At 44.3% G+C, this 19,605-nt stretch overlaps 1 protein-coding gene across 5 annotated transcripts in view; it reads left to right on the top strand.

Moving 5' to 3' along the window:
* The window catches only part of TMEM132B (transmembrane protein 132B), a 266,859-nt gene that overhangs the window by 45,475 nt on the left and 201,779 nt on the right, over positions 1–19,605 (top strand). For 2 of the 5 annotated variants that reach the window (XM_068911180.1, XM_009666645.2), the window contains exon 1: positions 10,595–10,737. The exons of 2 other annotated variants lie outside the window; for them this stretch is intronic. In XM_068911180.1, the coding sequence (XP_068767281.1) occupies positions 10,605–10,737 (133 nt within the window). In that variant the 5' untranslated portion in view covers positions 10,595–10,604. Of the gene's footprint in view, positions 1–10,594; positions 10,738–10,980; positions 11,000–19,605 lie in introns of those variants that run through there. One more of the 5 variants, XM_068911181.1, reaches the window with a different exon arrangement.

Here is a 19,605-nt window from a genome sequence, read left to right as displayed (position 1 = left end):
GGCATGCTGAGATCCTGTGGCAGGTGTCCTGAGTGAGTCTCTGTGGGTGGTTTGAGCTTTGAAATGCCCCAAATTTGAGCACTGACTTTGTTTTGGTTGTGGTGCTGGTGGCTGTCAAAATAAACCATACCTCTTTATTGGCTGCACTGATGCAAACACAGCTGAAGTTTGTCTTCAAAATCTGTCTCTTACCCGGTTATACTTTGAGCACCTATATTTTCTCCTCACTTTGGAGCCTGTTCAGGCAACTTAGACCTGTGTCAGTTCTTGAGACAGCAGCCTTGGACATGGAAGTTTGTCAAGGGTGATTTTTTTCAGTAGTTATTCCTCCAGCCTGAAGAAATGAAAAGAATTTCCTGACTGCAAAAACTACTTCCCTGTTATGTAAGCAGAAACACTTTTTATGCACAAACACCTCGCACACGTGTGTGTGTGTATGTATACACATGCATACAGAGAAAAACAGGTGGCTATGAATATACTCTGTATTTGACAGCTAATGGCTCCTGAGCAGTACAGATACTGTAAGTCTGAGAAAGAAAGGGAACTGGTGTAGCAAATCTGGTGATTGCTTTAATGATTTATTACAGTTGTGCCCAAATACTCTGGTTAGGTTAGCACGTGGCTGTGCTAGGCGCCGCAGATGTGTGAAGGGAGAAACGATGCTGACGAATTTACAGGCTAATAGACTCTAACTTTTGTGACCTAGCAGAAATAGCAGCAGTACCTGAGAGGCTGCGCCCACGTTTGGGGAGGAGAGGTGGTATGGCTGATTGCTGTCAGTGAAAAAAGTGAGAGCAGAGGACTGTGTGTTTTGGGGTTTTTTTGTTTTGTTTTTATTTTTGGATTTTTTTGTTTTTTTCTTTTTTAAGCCTTTCAGTAAGATGGAGATGAAGAATGATTTCCATGACAACAATTCAATTAGGGACAGAAATGAAGCCTCTTGGAGAGGAAATCTGAAGGGAAGGTGTCACTGAAATGAACCTGGAATGGGCTGGGGGGAGGGTGAGGGACTGAATATAACCAAAAGCATCACTGATGAGTTTGAAAGGTTTCATTGGTTTTAAGAAACCCATTCTAAGATGTTATTATGATTAAAAAAAAAAAAAGGGGGGGGGAGAGGGGGAAAACAGTGTGAATCATGTCGAAACTGAATTTTGCAAAAATGTTCATTGAGCCATTTGAAATCTCTGCAGCAAGAGCAGGCTTGAAAGGTACTTGGATGTGTTCTTTTACCATAAACCAAACGGGATGTCAACTTGAAAGGTACTTGGTTATTGCTGATAAAAGATGTGGCCAGTAAAAGGCAGGAAGATACACTGGAAATAAATAACCTGGTCTATAAACAATTGGTGTTTGTTGTATGTCTTTGTAATGCAATGTTTTTGCAGACAATTTTACAGAAATTTCAACTTATCAGATTTAAAAAAAAAAAAAAAGAATAAATTCCGTTTGGGACAGGTGAGATAGCATTCTTCAGGGTAATAGCTCTGTGAAAGAGCTGCGTGGGAATGGGGAGGCATGAAATATTGGTAACATCAGCTCAAGCTGCTGTAGGGCTGTGCCAGACCCCTGGCACTGGGTCTGGCCTGGTGTGTGCTGCACACACCTGTGTCTAGCAGAAAAAGGATCATTCCTGGGACTTTCTGCCGCTCCGGAGAACCAGTACCAAAATGGGGAGGCAGGTAGCAGCAACAGGTTTGAATTGGTGTCAGTGGGGTGGGTAGGAGCAGGACCTACAGGGTTTCGTTCACAGGGAGGTGACTGCACGCTTGCGGCTGTGACTGTGTGACATGGTGATGGACAATGTGCTGTCCCAGAAAGTGCTAATGGAGAAGCAAAAGTCCCCTTTGCTTCCGGTAAGCCCAGACATCAGCACTACTTATAATTAACATTACTTACCCCCACCCGCCTTTCAGGATCTGGCTTTCAGTGGCTTTTAACTCTGCCAGTCATTAATCATTTGGGCTGGAATGATCCATGGCTGTGGGTATCAAGTGGAATAGATTGCCATTTAATTATGGAACCTCTCTGCCTGCCGTTACTTGGCATCACACAGAAAATCCGCAGCAAACCTGTGCAATCCGTGCTTCTACAGGAGGATCTCTAGTTGTATGTGCTTTATTTTCTGGGGCCCCACCTGGACAGTCCTGTTTGCAGGACTGCTGAGAGGCACCCTTGGAGGGGTGAAGTGAAGGGAAGCTGTGATTTGAGCCCGGGCAATGTTATGAGTTGAAAGAAAAGAACTGAGGCATCCCAAATTATGCATCTTGGATGGCAGTGAGTTTTTAGCCCTTTGGCTTATTCCAGCTGGGGAACAGAGCAAAAGCCTCATTCGGAACTGGATAGAGAAAATCGGTTAAGGTTAGCTGCACTCTAGGATGCTACTGTATTGAAAAGAAAAGCTAGTGAAGAAATGAGCTGCTTTGTACTCAGAGCAGTCTGAACAATATGCTGTAAATGTGCTGAATGGCAAGGAGCAAACAAAGTAGTGACTAGCTGCTCACTAAGTGAGTACCAGATTTGCAGCATCCCCCTGAGTATGGATGGTGGGAAAAATGCAATCACACACAGCTGAAGACTGGAGCATAGTGCATGAGGCCAAGCAGTCATGCAGCCCTTGCCCATCTCCTCCTGTTGGTGCAGTGACACCCCCTGTGCTACCAGCCCCATCTGCAATATTGGCTGCTCTTCCCCCGTTCCTCGCTCTAGCTCTGGTTTTGCAGAGCTGCAAATGGTTGCACAGGGTACCTTGATTTTTACATTATGACTATTGACTTATGCAACCTTGAAGGTTTATTCATTTTGTTACTGTTGTTTTAATGTCACCTTGTGTGAAATACTGATGCAGCCTTAATTTAGGAACAGAAGCTGTCCTGCGATAGAGTGCAGGTCTTGGACTGGTGTCAAGTTTTTCAGTGCAGCATCTGCACACGATTGTCTCTGCCATTCATTTGCACTTTGGCATGATCCAGCAGGGTCTGAAATGAGTGCTAGAAGAAGAAGCCAGCACATGTTTCTCCCTTTTTATTTTTTACTGATATTTACATACAAGGAAGATTTCATAGACCCTCAATGGGTGTCAGCAACCTTGCATAAAGTAATCTGCTTTGTAGTGTTTGTGTTGTCTTTGGACATCTACAAAGGAGCAATGAAGCTGTGTGCCCATATGGAGAGGTTGTTGACCAGAAAAAATTTGCATAAGCACCTGCATGTAGGACAGGAGGCACATCTTTCTCATGTTTATTTCAAACCTCTTGGGGTAGAGGAGCAGGGGATGGAAGGAGAACTAAGTTCTTGTGCTCAAAATGCTCTTTAATTTTGAGAGAAAAAGCAAGATTGTGTCATGATGCATAAGGCATTGGGAGTGACCAATGAAGCACTTGAGCCAATATATCACATAATTTTTTGGAGGGATAAGCTTGCTTCAGTTTCCTAACTCACTGGTGCCAGGAACCATGTGTCCCACTAGTTACCTTTCTGCCGCAGTTCTGTGTTTAGTCGTGGAAGAGAAAGCCCCAGTAACCTTGGCCCTAGTGGAAGACAAAGGCAAAATGATCTCTGGTATTGCCAGCATGCATCTTATCCACGTTGTTCTAAGTGGAATCATTAAAAAGAGGATTTGTTATAAAGATGTGCACGACATTGAAGCTCACCAGTGATCCAGACAAGGCTGGGAAGGTTTTCCAGCAGTAGCAGCTGCTGGAAAATCTTTAGCTGCTTTGAAAATATCTTAGGTTCTTTCCCATGTTAAAGCTGTGAGAGCAGAAACCTGCTATAACTGGGGCAAAGTCATTACTTTGATGTGTCCAAATTTCTGCTCTGCTCAGCTTCAGAGAAGCTAACGCTGAAGAAATACAGTAGTTGGGTTAAACAGTTGTATTTATTCCAAAGGGCTAACACCCAAATTATCTCATTACTAAGATACGGCAATTTGCAAATAAAATACGTTGCAGTTCAATATCTTTTTTTCTTATTCCTGTGGAATATTTTTGACCTTGCTGCCTTCTATTTAACTTGGAAAAATATCTTTTTCCTTTTTAAAAAAAAAAAAAAACAAACTGTTAACATAGGCAAATGAAGGAGAATTTTTTCTTAATTATTGGTTACAGACACTGCTTTTGATCCAGACTTTTGATCCAAGCTAAACTTTTGAGCCAAGCTCAAATTCTTACAGAGATGAGTTCATGAAATTCTAAAGAAGAGGAAATCAGCATTATAATAGCTTTTGTAGAGAAATCTTAAGCAAAATGTGCACTTTTCAGTAAAAGTCTTTGCATCATAAATTAGCAACATCTGTCCTTCTATTCTATATGTTATTTCCTCTCCAAATCCCCTCCAGATTCTGCCTTTTTCAAGAAGTATTCTTGGATACATTGAGCCATGGTTGAAGATGCTTCATAAAATATGCATAAGTACTTATCACTTGGATAATGCTTCCTAGCACTTGCCACTTTGCTGTATTTTAACAAATTAACCCTCTGAACATAACTGATACCCATGGTGAGTGCCCATTTTAAGGCTGGGAGAGCCTGAAACTTCAGCAGGACGGAGGTTAAATAGCTTACCAAGGTCAGAGAGTGAATGAGCTAGACATTGCTTCTTGCCTTTCAGGCTGGAATTTTGGCTCCTTTAGGAGTTTAGAGGAAAGCTGCTGTCCTTCATCTACCCACAGTCAAGGCTGACTTCTTTAGGGACACCTGCACAGGTGAGGGTGGTGGACAGGCAGAGATGTTGAGGTGCAGACAGCATTGTTTAGAAAGATGAAGTGTTGGGTTCCTTAAGGCCTTGGTATGTACAGTGGGTGGCACAAAGCTGCTGAACCTGTTCCCTCCTTTGGTTCCTTTTTGGTTGTGGAGGGATTCTCAGAAGGGCTTCTAGCCCTTGCCCCACTGTACTGAAAACTAGGCTGCTTTTCCCTTTCCTAAGACAGGAGCTGAGCTTCCCTAAAACTCTAGTGGCAAAGGTCTTATCAGACTCCCAGCTATGTTCATAGCATGTCCTGCAAACACCAGCTGGAGAGAGTTAGGGCCAAAACTTGCAATGTTTTTTGTAATCTGCTGGAAGGGCAAAGATGCTCTCTTTTTATGTCATGGCTTATAAAAATAACAAGGGAAGGGATTTCAGTGCAAAACTCTGCTCTGAGCTGAAGAAATATAAGCAGTTGGGTTTAGAAGAAAGAAGAAAGTTGCTTCCCTGTGAAGAAATTCCTTCCTCTAGGAGCTGAACAGGGCTTTTTTTTTCCTGTCTTTTTCTTGCTCACATCTTTGGGTTATCTTGGAAACTCTTCAGTTCTATGCTTACTAAAGTGCTAGCACTGTAAGAACAGCCATGTAAAGCACAGAGCAGAAATTCTTTAAGTCTAACCTGCCTTGCAGGCGAGGGAGGCTGGTGATTCCTGGTGTTTTGCCTTGGTAGCTGAAAGCGTGTGTTGCAGTGGAGCATGGGGTTTTGCTTCTGATCTCCATGGTGTGCAGGAGGGTTGTGTCCGTGTTACGTTCTCTGACTGTGACATTTGACTCTGCTGTAGGTAAAGTTACCTGGGAGGGACTCCAGGTTTGGGCATTCACAGTCAAAGTACTTGATACAAAAGAGGAGCATCATGGGGGGCATGGTCAGGCAGGACCTTGCTGCAATAAATCCAGCCTTTATATGCAAAGGAAATCTGGCAACTGAAGGGCTACGCTGCACTGAGTCACCCTCAACCCTGCTGACCTTCTAAAACTTGCAGGTGGCATGAGTTTCTCTCTCAACCTTTTTTTCCTCTTTGCCAGTAGGCAAAGAGTGCTTTATTAATCTTTTGTCCCATGTCCCTTGCATAAAGGAATGGAGGTGTTTTTACATTCTGTAATTGTGCATTAAATCATTGCATTTAATAATACTCTAGCAACACACTTTAAGGTCTGTGATTTTGTCTTTGAGTCTCAAATTTGTGCACAGATAAGTATAAATGTATTTGTAGTCTTGAGCTGAGCAGGCCAATACTGAAAACAGACTGTATTGGAACTAGAAAATATTGTTCTAGAAACATGTATGCTCCTGAAGAGATGCAGTTGGTTTTGCACAATATATTGTGGTGACTGGTCAGACCTGGAAAATTCAGTGTGGTTTACAGATCAGCTTTGAAATCAGCCCTGAGATAACCAAATTTTAGTGGCATAAGGCATAAGTGGGATGGCATAAGGTAAGATAACCTCTCATTTTCCCAACCTCTGAGATTTTGCTGATGTCTCAAAGGGCAGATTAAGGCTCTTAGTTCTTTTAGGTGCAGAGAATGCTTGGATGATCATAGGAAAACAGGACTGAGAGGGAATTTGAAGGGTTGTCTGGTCCATCCCTCTGCTCAAAAGAAAACTCAGCTATACTTGCATAACTCCTTTATAGATATTTGTCCTACCTGTCCTTAAAGATTCTTACTGATGAAGACCCTACAGTGCTCCCAGGCAATCTGTTCCAGTGTTTCACTGTTCAGCAGATAATATTGAAGAATAAAGTCTAATCCTGGAAAGCTCCTAAGTGTGAATGAAAACATTTAAAAATCAATGCTGAGCTTTACAAGGAGCAAATAGATGTGCAGTGACACTGGAAAAATACACCAGGTGGATTTACTGCCTGATTCAGAAGTCCTTAATCAGGCAGAAGTTTCATTTTATTCCTAAATTCTTTTATTTCTGCTTTACTGATTTAATGATCGTACCCATACGTTAGCAGTACATCCTGTATCTTCCTCAGTAGTGACGGAGAGCCATAATAAAAAGAAAGTTTAGAAAAAGCTTAGAGAAGAAAAGATGTATGGGGGGGGGAATCCTGTTTTGGGGAAGAGAAGGCAGGTCTGAAGGGAGTGGCTTGTGCCCCACTGAGGGCAGCTTTGGGGTGGACCAAGTTGCATTTGGGCTGTTTGTTATGAAGCCACCCATCTGTGTCCCATGCCATGAGGGTGTGAATGGTGTGGCATCTGCCACCGTTGTCTCAGGGCTATGGGTCGGGCCCTGTTGAGATGAGAGCGCTTTTGGTGCTGGGTCCAGAGTTGGCTCTGCAACACGTTGGAACAGAGGTCTGACCCAGCGTGCGCTGAGGCCCCCGGTTTCTGAACACCCTCCTTTGTGGCCAGGCTTTGCTCCAGTCTGTTGTGCAGGTGGTAGAAATAGGTTTGAGGTGTCTTTGTAGTTCCCGGATCCTTCAGCCGAGTTGGACCAGGAAGGTGTGATCTGACGTCAGGCAGCAGAAGGGAGCAGTCAGCTCTGAGAAGCCAGGCTCCGCTTTTTGGAAAATGCGCTGCAACTGCTGTAAATCGAAGTAAAGAAGTGAAGAATGTGAAGTTTGTTAATAATGTACGCTACACTAGTCACTGAAAGGTCAAGGAACGGATTCATGTACGTTAGTAACATACATAAAAAATTAATGAGTCTCACTAATTCGTTTGTTGTGGTGGAAATTTGTTAAGGAGACACAATCAATTTTTAGTTAAGGTAAAAGCATAATAAAGTGCAGTGAAAACTGGTTTTAGCACCTTTCTGGTTCTCATTGATAAAATGACAAGATCTGAAGCTAGTGTGAGCTAAGCTATCAAAGGCAGCATAGGCACCACCAGAGAGGTCAGGATTTCCCAGGAGTCTGTGGCAGGGCACAGATTTAAACCTTCACCGCCTTGGTTCCCCGCGGCTGTTCAGTCCCTGGAGCACCCCAGATGCTGTGCCTGATAGCGGTACTGCCAGGAGCTGAGACCTCCCCAGGACGTGATCCCCTCCTGTGGGGGGATATCTTTATATTCAAAAGGTGAAGTTTGGTTTATTTGCTTTAAAGGTCATGTAATGCTTTCTGCTTTTGGAAAACTAACTATTTTGGGTCTTTGTTGCAAGTTGTATATGCTGGAAACATAGTGATTTAAATATTCCACGAAAGAGCAAGATGAGGCTGTTGATCAGTTAAAATTATATCTTTCCTTTTTACTCCTATACTTACAAGAAGGAAAAGATATTTTTCTTTTTATTACAATCTGTCCAGTTAACTGCATGAAAAAACATACTGCGTTTCTGAAAGCTAATACTCCTAAAGAAAACTGCAAACACGTTCCATTTGAAGTATGATAATCTCTTACGAATCTTGTGCCTAGTTATGTTCAAGCAAGAAGCCTCTGAAGAGACTAGTGTTATGGGGAAAGCGTGGTACTTCACTGCCAGCTCTAGGGCTCTACAGGTGTTAAATAGATTGGTTGAGACAACCTAGTTGCAGCCCGTGTTAGGGGCCCGGTTTAACATCTGCTCCTGCCCGGTCTGAAGAGAGGCAATGCAGTAAATGTAGATGTGAGAGAGGAGGAATATCCCTTTTTCCATTCCCTTGCACGTACCTCCGGTGTGTGTAGAAACTGGTTGGGGGCAGGGGAGCCCTGATTTGGGAACCTGGCGTTCCTGGATGAAGTTGCTCCAAATTTGATGCTTTCCCAGCTGTGCTGCAGAGCTGCTCCCAGTGCACATCGGAAAGCCCAGCTTCCTTGGAGCCTGGGGTTGGGAAAAACTGAAATCTCTCTGTGTGCAACCTTGTGTCCTAGTGGGATCTGTCTGTGGGATTAGTGCGGTGTTTTCTTGAGAAATTATGTGCAAATCACATAGACGGGCATTGTGAGACCTGTATCTGTATTAATCCTTTATACTATGTTTTTTCTTCTCCATAATTTACTTGGAACTTGTTGAGAATTCATGTGGTTACAGACTTTGGGAAGCCTAGATAGAAGCCTAATACACAGGTGCATTTTTCCTTATTTTCAGAAAGACTTTTGCAGTATCCTTGTTCTTTAAAGCGGGTTGCTGACAAGCAGTCAAAGTGCTGCATTATGATGGGTGGTCACTGCTAAGGTTAAACCTGAGTTTTGCTGTGGTTTTGCATTAGCAGTTTTGATTGACAAGTTCCTCCTCTTAAGCTACCTCACCCTCTGTGTTTAAGTTTATTTTGCACGTTTGTGAACTGAAGACTGAGGGTGGTAACAAAAAAGGTGTTCATTTATAGTCTGCTGCCTGTAACTATTTGGCTCTAAGTTTCATCTAAAATTCAGTGGAGATGGTGAGGTTCAAAGGGTGTCTTTGACAGGTAAAGGGTAGGATTTTTGCTTTGTATCGAGTAAGTCTATTTTCTTACTCTGTTTGCTTTATAGAAGGTGGCACAGGGCTTTTCTAAGAAATCTTAGAATTAGTGACTCTCAGAGGGGGCTGTCACAAGATTTTGGGGCCTGGTGGTAGAATTTTCCATGTCAGGCAACAAAGGCTGAACCACAGTACACGCAGCAGCATTTTCTTCTATTAATGTTTTTATGAATTTTCTGTATGAGTAAGAGTGGCAGAGCTTTGCCTGAAGATTAGCCAGGAATAGATCTAGAATAGGCTGCCTTAGGAGGCAGCGCTTCCTGTTGATCAGTTTAGTCTCCCACCTTGGGGATCCAAATATACTTGGTGTGTATGGGATGTCGTGTGAGTAAAGATGGTGAAATAAGCTTTTTTTTTGTCAACAAATGTATTTGCAATGCAGGATGTGTGCAGGGATGTTTATTCCGTATCCACCAGTTGTAGCTAGAGGCAGAAGTGCCCATGGCTCCCTACATAAGCATTGTTTCCGTCTTCTTGCAGCAGGACAACTGGGTCATTTGACTCCTTATCCTGAGCTGAAATGCAAACACAAGCCAGGCCCCGTCTTTGGGCGTGACTGCAAATAGCCTCCTGCCCTGCAAGAGTAAGGAAGTGATGAATGCAATACCCGGGGTGGAGATGGGGGATTTTCAGTCCTTCCCTGCCTCTTGGAATATTTCTGATTTCCAAGCCAAGGAGCTGCCTCCCTGCTCTGTCTCCTTCCCTTCTCAGTCCTGAACCATCAACCCCTTCTGGGCCTGGTGCTTAAAAACACCATGTGCTAGTGATGTGTATATTTTTTTTTTTCTTTTGCCTCTGCTGTACTCTGGCCTGGTACAGCAGAAGAAAGCTCTGGTACTACTCATTTCACTAACCCTCAAAGACAATGAGGATGCTGGTGTCTCCTTGGCAGCTGCTCAGGATGGAGACTGTGGAAATGGGAGTCGTCTTGTGGACTTCCCTACCTGATGTGTTTGGTGGTGTTTTTCTTTCTTTTCATCCCAAATTTGGTCTTTGCATCTGAGTGGCAGAGCAGTGGTGTGAGTCAGGCCGTGGCTGCACTCCGGCACTGAAGGCAGCATGGCTGGGGTAGAGGGGGGAGCAGCTGGGAGAGAGGTGCCCCCTCACCCTGTGGATGCCTCACGACTGGCTCTTTGTGCCATCGGAGGCCTGTGCCTGTGCCTTGCGAAGCGGGGGGGGGGAACTCATCCTTCTTGCCGTGATGTCCAAGTCCATCAGAATAATGGTGGGAACATTTTCAGAAGACAGCCTCCTTCTGATTGGAATGACTTTTATGGTCAATGAGACGTTGAGGCCTGCAGATATGTAGCTTCCCAGTCAGCATGTTTATATAAAGCTTCAAGATCAAGGCTCTGTGTGAGAGAGGAACCAAGAATAATGAATGCAGAATTTGGCTCAGAGCGCCTGGGAGAAGCAGCTGCTCTCCTGAAGCAAAGGGAGAGGCAGAGGGTGGAAAGGGAGGTGAGAATGGTCCTAGATAAACCAGTGCAGAAAGCACTCACGGCAGGCAGCATCCAAGCAGTTTCAGCAGATGCTCCAAGGGAAGATGCTGTGCTGGTGGGACCTCTGGGCAGAAAGCCTTTCTCCAAACCTGATATAGGTGAGTAAAGGGCAGGACACCTTCATCCCAGGGGAGGAGGGAAAGGCTTCAAAGTGGCTTTTAGCTTTTTCGGGTAATGATTTTTCTTTCTTTCTTTCTTTCTTTTTTAATTGTCTTTTTTTTCCCCTCCCCTTCTTCCCTGAAATCAGTTGTTTTCAATCTCTTTTTACAGCTAAGCCTCATTCCTGCTCCTGCTGCCTCGTCTTTACTCTCCGCTCTCCCTGTCGCTCTCTCCTGGACTGCTGCCTCCTGCTGTTCCTCGGTACCCCTTTCCTTGCCTAGTGCTGTTGCTTTTCTCCCTGTTGTTGGCCTTGCAGTGCAGGTTGGCTTGGGTGCTGCATTGTGCCTCTGCCCTGCTTTTGTCGCATTCCCCCTAGAAAATCATGCCTCTGCACTGGGGAACTATAGCCTCAAACTTCACATGCAGGTGCCCAAAGCAAGTGGGCCCCTTTCCTCGGCATCCGAGAGAAGCCCACTCCACTTTGCAGAAGTGGCAAGCATCTGCATTGCCTTTACAGTCCGTGGAGGCTGCAGGTATTCAGGCCCTTTTGAGAGCAAGCAACTTTTAACTAGATGCTGAAGTCTTGGATTTAATTTGGTTTTAAATCCTGGCATTTGAAATTGTTGGTCTTGCTGCGATATGTTTGTCAGTGGCAATAAAAATAGGTGAGAACTTGGAACAGAGTGGTGTTTCCCCCCGAATTTCGGGGATGTTTGTGCCCCCAGTCCCGCGGGAGCTGTGCATCCCCGCCTCCCGGTACGTCAGCTGGCAGTGGCTAAAGGCTTGCTAATTCTGACAGCCAGATCTTGAACTGAATCCTAGACTAATGTGTTTGACTTCGGTCTTTAAAAATTCAGCATCTCGTATCAGGTTAGTAGATTCCTGGCAGTTGCTTCGGGTACACATTCGGAATGGTAATGTTACCGATAAGCTCTGATCCAAATTGCTTATCCTGCAGGTGTGTTTAAAGAGAAGAAAAAAAAAAAAAGGCTTTGGCTCATAAATTCATTAACTAGCAGAAAGATCATTATTAAAATCAATATTGGTCTCCCCTTCTTGGCAAATTTATTTATCTTAACAGCTGCTTCAGGTTTACAGTTGTGATCTGCTGTGCCTATTGGCTATATTTTAAGTCCACGTACTGCTGTGGAGCTCTGCAGTGAGGTTCGTATCTCACCTCTGATGGAAAATATAGGACCAATTTTAATGACAATGTACAATCGTACCTGCATGTCCCAAAGCCTGGGGAAACCTGTCTGTTAAAAATTAATGGAGTAGGAAGTCCTAGCATAAAGTAAAGCCTTGAGTGAAATTCCATGGCTTCATGGACTGTTAATTCTTTATTAGGTTTTCCTAAGACTGAGATAAAAGGCATTTTATCTTTTTTAAGGTTTGCATTAACATGTCATTGAGTTTTATAGATACATTGATCTTCATTTGGCTAATCTGGAAAGGATAATAGAAATGTGTGTTATATGCTAGAGCAAAGACAACTCCATAACGCTTCACACTTTTTTTTGTTATTTATTTAGTTTTCTTCAGATACAGAACTGCGGTCAGTGTCCAAAGTACTGAAAGTCAGCTAGTGGTATATTTTTATTGGCTATCCTGTCTGGATTTCTCTCTTTCCTTTTTGCTTGACTTTTTAAAAATGCCTTTACTTTCTGGCTAATTTGGCAGCAAGGTTGACGTCTTCCCTGAAAACTAGTGTAGAGGTTTTGCAATATCTTTTAAAACACCATCACTGTGATGGATTCTTGGCTTTCTTAGTAACCTGACTTTTTAAAAATGTGTGTTCCAGTATGAGGTGGAGCAGTGAAGTGTGTCTTTGGATTCAGAGAAAAGATCTGAATCTGACTGATGTCAATAGGACTTTTGCTGCTGCCATGAACAAAGGTTAAGCACTGGGATCTGCGCGTTTCCAGAAAGCTGTATGTGCTATAGGATGCGAGTGGGACAACGGAGGCTGTGCTCGGGGCTGCGTTTCCTAGCTTGTCGTTCCAGCGATGAGATCTCGGTCAGAGGGAACCCCATCGTCGACTTGAACAAGTCAAGGATTTCTCTCTTCTTTTGGTTAACAGCTCTCCATGTGTGTGTTAATGGCTGGTGCATGCATTAGTGAAGCACAGCTTCGGAGGCTATTTTTTTTGTTATTTAGTTTTTCTTCAGCTACAGAACTGTGGCCTGGAGTTCTGAAAATCAGCTCGCTGTGTAGTTTTAGTGACTATCCTGTCTGGTTTTCTCTTTCCTTTTTCCTGGCGGGAGCCTTTTAATTGTGCCCATCTCTGAGGGGAACGAATGATTGTCACCAGAGTCAGTTTGTGCATTATTGAAGAAGCCTCTATGGAAATAACTTTGATAGGAGCTGTATTTATTAATGAAGAATGGAGAGTAGTCTGTATATTAGTGCTGTGTATGAAAGCGTGTGCAAGGGGAACAAAATGACAAGTGATTTTTTTTTTTTTTTTGGCTTCTCTATCGAATCTGTGCGTCCTTTCTCTAATTCTGTATCTGCATAAAGTAGTGCTAGGGGAGAAGACGGGTGGCAGCGGATGTCTGCAGCTAGGGCGATCCTAGTCCCTGGGTTAGAGGCTTGTCCTCCGTCCTGTTGTCAGCTTGACAGATGGGAGACGAGTCAAGTACTTGAGTTAAGTCCCCTGTGCAGCACTAACTGGTGATGACTTTTCCCGCTTGTTAGTGTCTATAGGTGGAAAATCTTGCCTCCTTCCAACCTGCGTTGACTCTAGGGACTACAGTCAGACCAGAACAGCACAGGTTAGTTGATGTGGGAGACGTTCCCCTTCATATCCGGGGTTTATTTGATCCTTTCCTTGCCAGCCAATCTTGCTAAGCCGAAGCGTCAGAGCACCTTAGATGTCTCTCACTTCTCATCTTCTGCTCCCACTCTTGTAGCCTCTAGCAAATACTTATTTTAGCACCGACTGGCTGTGATCCCTTTGAACTCTCTGGTATCAGATTAAATGTTAATTTATTACACATCACTATAGGTTTATCTGTTATCTCTAGGATAATGGAAACCAAATGTTAGAATTGCGAGTCTGAGACTTTGTGCTTACATGTGTTTTCCTCCACTCGTAAAACTCGAGAAGTGAAAGGTATAAGGCTGAGAAAGAGGTAAATTAATCTATCTGATGACAGCTAGCCAGGAGCGCAAGCCCTGGAAGCATATAGCCAGAGGTCCATAATCTTTTTGCAGACTTTGGGAAAAGTACAGAAAAAGTTGACTTTTTTTTTTTTAAAAGACAAATAACTATGAAGAAATTGTTATCTACTTTGATGTTCCAAAGGCTAAACTCCACAGATAAATTATGCAGTGTGAATTATGTTCTCGGTTCTAGTTATAAACGCCAGACAAAGCAGAATGCTGAAGTGACCTGTATGCTGAGTTTCTACAGGATTTTATTCTCTGGGCTATGGGTAGGTGAACAGTATTGGATGTAATAAGATGTGACTTGAACTTGAATTGACTCAAACTTGAACTGCACTTGTGGCATTTCCATACAAAGATTTGTACAAGGAGAAGGTGAACGCTGCTTTTTGCTGCTCCCTTGCAGGGCCTGCTAAGGCAGCTTCTGCCAGGCAAATGCTGACATGTGCCTGGGGTGGAGCAGTGTCACCAGCACCCACAGACATGGTGCCATGCATGCACACGGCTGGGGTCTTTACACCTGCAAAACCTAGCTTGCAGGGGAGCTGGAGCGGTGGCGGGTGTGATTCTGTACAGCTGCAGGGGGGAACGATGCTCCCGCCTTGGGTACGAGTAGGACAAAGCTCTAAATTCATTGAACTTTCAGCTGAGATTGAGGTTGATGAGGTTACGTCAGATTTACAATGGCGTCATTCAAAACAGAACCCGGGTCCGCAGACATGTGTTAATGTGAGAATTGGCGCAGAGGAGCTGGGGGCTAGCTCTTCATGTTTCTAACCTCTATACTAAATTATTACTGGTCCAAATTCAATTCGTATTTCTTAAATGGCTGCGTTTCATTTAGACAGCTGACAATGGCTACTACAGGCTAACCCTGTATGTTAACGCTCTTGGTGTGGAAAGGTTGTTCTCAGACTTCCTAGGTCTGTCAATCCCCAGTATTTTTCCTGGACTGCTACATATTGGTATCTGTGAATTGTTTCAAATCAAAGGTAACGGCAAATTTGGAAGCACCACTGTAAATTACTGTGCAACTGTCTACTTCACACTCCTGGAAGACTTTGTCCAGGTTCATGAACGCTTTCTCTTCTAGTCGAGACACTGACGTATGTCTGTCGTTTTAAACTAATGTCATGTTGATGATCTGTAGTTTCCTAACAGGTCCCTTGGGTCAGGCTAAGAAAGCTATGCACCTGTGACCCTCTGCTCAATTGTATGTAATTGCCTTGTCACTGAGAGAAGAATTAGATCCAGCTTTTTGCCTTTGTGGGCAATCTCAAATCTGATCTAACTTACTTCTCTCAACTCTTGAAGAGTTTGGAGATGCCGTCAGCTAATGCTCATTATCTTTTATTACCTTAATATATTAAGGCAGGTGAACCACACAGCAGGTGTCACCTCATCCATGGAGGCCAAACTTTGTTTTTTGCTTGAGAGTTCTTATTCTCTGCCTATATATAAGTAATTGTCTGTCAGCAAGATAACCATATTTGGTACATCACAATGTGAAAGCCATAATAAAGTTTCACTTTCTTTACACACCAATATTTTGACAAGATCTCCTAGAGCTGCCTTCTCCAGAGCAATTGGGAATTTTCCTTGAGCTTAGGAAATCGAACTCTAAATTGCTAATCGGCAACAGGCAGAGACGCACACACCCGAGAAGTCCTGCATGAAGCTGCAGGCTTGTCCTGCTCTCCCCAAGAGGAGCCGTTCTCCACGTGTGAATGACAGGCTGCAGCCTTTGATCACTGCAGTAAGAGAAAAGTGGTGCCGAGGGATGGTTATTTTGTCCTTTCTGACAGTATCTGCCATGAATTTGTAAAATATGTCAAATGTGCATTGAAAATGAAAAGTAATGCATTCAAGTGTGGAAAAATTATGCTCTGTTCTGATACCAGGATGTGCTTGAACAGGACTGTTTCAATGAGCAAGGGAAGAGGAGAGGAGGTCAGAAACTACCCTAGGAATGCAAAGATCTTTTACTCCACAAATTAATGGAATTGCTTGAGGCTGTTCTCATTTCAAAAATAAAATGCTGAATTAAGTAAAGGCATCTGAGAGGGTATGGAAACTTTTGTTCTAGGTATTTTGAGATTGGGGTGGGGAGGAAGGAGAGTTGCCATTAGAAAGGATTCATTTTTTTGTGTGCTGTTCCTTGAGAGGCAGATATAAATTGATAACTTAATGATATTTGAACTGCAGAACCAGGAGTGTGTCGTTGCTCCTAGGAGAGCCTGAGAGCACATATTGCTTTGGGAGTCTAGTTAGTGTAATACTGGTTGCCTCTGAGAGCAATGCAAAGTGCAGGTTAAAGACTGGGTTCAGAGAAATAGATATCCCTGAACTAATAGTGGGTGAATCTGTAAAGCTGCGGAGCTCTCGTGCGGTTTCGTTTTCTAACACAGCTAAAAGGCTGGATGGCCTTGTGTGCCTCTGTCCTGAAACTGTGCAGGCTTGCGCTTGAATTTCTCCCTGGGAAAACTCCCTGACCTCAGTGAGGCTGCCTGCACCCTTGAAGTTGTGTATGTGCATGCGTCTGTACAGGGGCCCAAACCTTGCAGGAGGCAGCAGCCCGCGCCTCCGGCGCTCCATGGAGAGAGCTAAGGGAAAGCTGACTTCACGCAAGCCTTACCGCTGCAAAGATTTAACCAGGAGTTTCACTACCTATGTTGCGAGCAGTCTCAAAATTCAGCGTGTGTAGTCAGGGTGGCTGTCCAGGTGAGAAGTCTAACAGTAACGGGGAGCTAATCGGAGTTATGCTAGTGCTCGCAGAGCCGCGGGGCTGGCGCCTGCGTCGCAGGTTCTGCTTCCTGGGCCTCTGCATCCTGTTGTGCTTTATCGCAGCTCTCCAGTGGGGCTGTGTGTGGCATATACTCTTTCTGGGATTAAAGTCACAGTGGGATATGGATGAGTGCTGGTAAGACAGAGGATTTTCTGTGCATTCAAGATACATCTGTATTCTTAATAACTTTACAGAGGTTTTATTGTAAGCTGCTTTTATAGTTTCCCTGGGCCTTTTGGGCGCATCAGTTTGGAGCTTGTTTCCTCCAAGAGCTTCTAAACAGCAGGATGGAGAATCCGGTGAAAGCCCGTTGCTCTGGAGAAAGGCTCTGGACCATCTTTACCTTTTTCCTGCCAATGCCTTTGGAGAATCAGCTGCCAGCATTTTAATATCCTCTAATTTCTGTCTCATGCAAAGAATTTTTCAGTATCATCAAAGGCAAAAGCTTCTGTGGGGAGACCCAGAAATGCTATAAAATGACATATCTGTGTAATATGTAGGCGAGGGAATGTAGAAAGTATATGAACTTCATATTACTGCACTGTGTTTTGTTACTGCACTTTAAGCATAATACTTTGGTCTGTTGACCACTGTCAGAAGTTGGGGTTTGCAAAAAAAACTAAGCTGAAATCTGGGTCCTCTGAAGCAGAAGGAGAACTACCAGGGTAGAGTCAACGCAAACTGCGGTGGAAGTCTGAAACCAAGCCGTTGCTCAGAGGGAAAAATTGAAAACGCTGAGGGCCAATTTAAGGAAGAATCCTTAAGAAATAGTGTTTTTTGCTGGTCTGAACAGAAGGGTGAGTAATGCGGTCAGCAGTGTATTTCTCCCTTCGGATTATTTTAATGGTGAGCTTAATCTGGGAGTAGTATGTCCCACTGGGCGCTCTACACTAGAGGTTTGGGAGCAAAATGGGCTTCCTGGCACTTTGGAAGGTGGAGCTGAGAGGGACCTTCTGGCTCCTGGGAGGCAGCTGTGTGCCACAGCATCCCACCGCGGCGTTTGCACCGGTGCCTGTTATTCCCTGCCCCTTTCCTATGGGGCCGCTGGAGAGCGTGAGAGTGTTCTCGCTGGTTCCTTGCTGCTGTACTCGTGAGTAACTTTGAGAGATGGGGGTGCACTTGCTATTCAACCTGAGCTGCTTAGATCAATATCTGTAGCGGGAGAGTGATTTTAATAAAAGGACTCTCTCTCAGCTTTCCTATCTTGGTGACAGATAGACCCCAGCTAACATAAATCCTAGCCTTTCTCCTGTCAGTCTCTTGGCTTTGTGTGACATCAATGTTTTGACACTGAATACAAATATTTCACAGCTGGCTAATAGTTTAGAGCATATATTTAAGAGATTTACTTTTGCAGTCACCTGGTGCCTTTAGTGAACGTGTTCCCCTTGTACGGCTCCTTTCTGTTGTTTGGAGAATATATACATGCATTCCTGTACACATATTCATTTTCTGTTGTTTATGAAATATCACCAAGGGAAAATGAGTTTTGCTTCAGATAACGGTCTTGCAGAGCCCTCTGCTAACCTCCTCTTTAGCAATGAGTCCCACCAGTAGCTGTGACAAACCTTATTTATTAGGTATCGAGAGGGAAGAGCAGAACTGTGCAATACTGGCAGCTGGGAACACCAACATCCTCCTGGAGCCCGGCAGGACCCCGAGACCAAAGCCGTGGGGTGCAGGTCGCAGCAGGGAGCTGGGTGAGAGGTTTGCCTGGCCTTGGCAAGGCCTGTGGGACTGTTACCCCCTCTCGGTTTAACCCAGGGATGGTTGCAACTTGCTCAGCAGTGAAGACATGCAGCTGGATATGCCCCTAGAGCACACTAACCCTTCCCAGATAGGTGGTATCCCATTTTAAGGACTGATATTGGTTTCTCGGCCACTAGCTGAGAGTTGCTCAGGGGAGCCTAGGATGGAAGGAGGAGGTGTTAGCAGGAAATGTGGATTTACTCAAACTTGGGATAGCACCTGGAGCCCCTCAAGAACTGCCAGATTGTATTCTCTATCCTCCTGTTCCCTAAATACGCTAAGGCCGCTTGCCTGCGCCTTCCCTGGTTTCCTGGCCCTCTGAACGCCACGGCTGGGGTGTCCATGCCTACGGAGGGGCGGGGTGTGCAAAATGTGCGCGTGCTCGTGCAGACGTAGCAGTTGTTTCTCCCCTCCAGGGAACCAGAATAGAAACCCTGGTGAGTCAAGTGCATTTACGCTGCTGTTCAGCTTCCAATAGTGGCTATGTAATTCAGTTCATTCAGCGGGTGAATTTGTGACCTTTAGCCACTATGCTAACACCTCTAATCGTAACTGGCAGGACGATTTCCTGGTAGCTAGTATACGAGATGCAGAAAACACTCGCCAGGAGCAGTCTTTGGCTTTTAACCACCGTGTCAACACCTCTAACCGAAACTGAAATGGCAAGCGGGCCAACGATCAAGCCAGCAAAGCAACTCGAGCAATAACAATAGTCTGATTAAATGACAAAACTCTTGGGGAATTTCTTCCCTTCAGCCCCCTCCCCGCACTGCGATTCAGGCAATTAAAGCAGCTTTGTGAGTTATCTGCATTGCATTGAAGCGACGTCAGCTGTGCTGAGTATGACATTGAAGAAAACTCCATTCCAGCAGTTCAGGGAATTAGGGTATGGGCTAGAAAACCTTAGTTCTGAAAATAGCTTTATTGCCTTTGCCAGTGGAGGAAGGAACTGAAGACAGCTGATGAAAACTCCAAGGGGAGGCAATGTGAATTTCTCATTTCATTTCTGCGCGGATTTTAGGAGAAGGCGTGTTCAGCATCTCCAGAAAAATGCTCACTTCATGCTCATACCTTTTCTGTATAGGTTCACCTTCAGTATTTATTCTATGCCCTTCACCCATTGGAATGATTCTATTTTCCATAATGGAAAGCAAATAGTTTAGA

The sequence above is a fragment of the Struthio camelus genome, chromosome 17, assembly GCF_040807025.1.
Source record: "Struthio camelus isolate bStrCam1 chromosome 17, bStrCam1.hap1, whole genome shotgun sequence".
Taxonomy (NCBI): Eukaryota; Metazoa; Chordata; class Aves; order Struthioniformes; family Struthionidae; genus Struthio; species Struthio camelus.
Note: the sequence above shows the minus strand (reverse complement) of the source record. Positions and strands in the feature narration are given on the sequence as shown.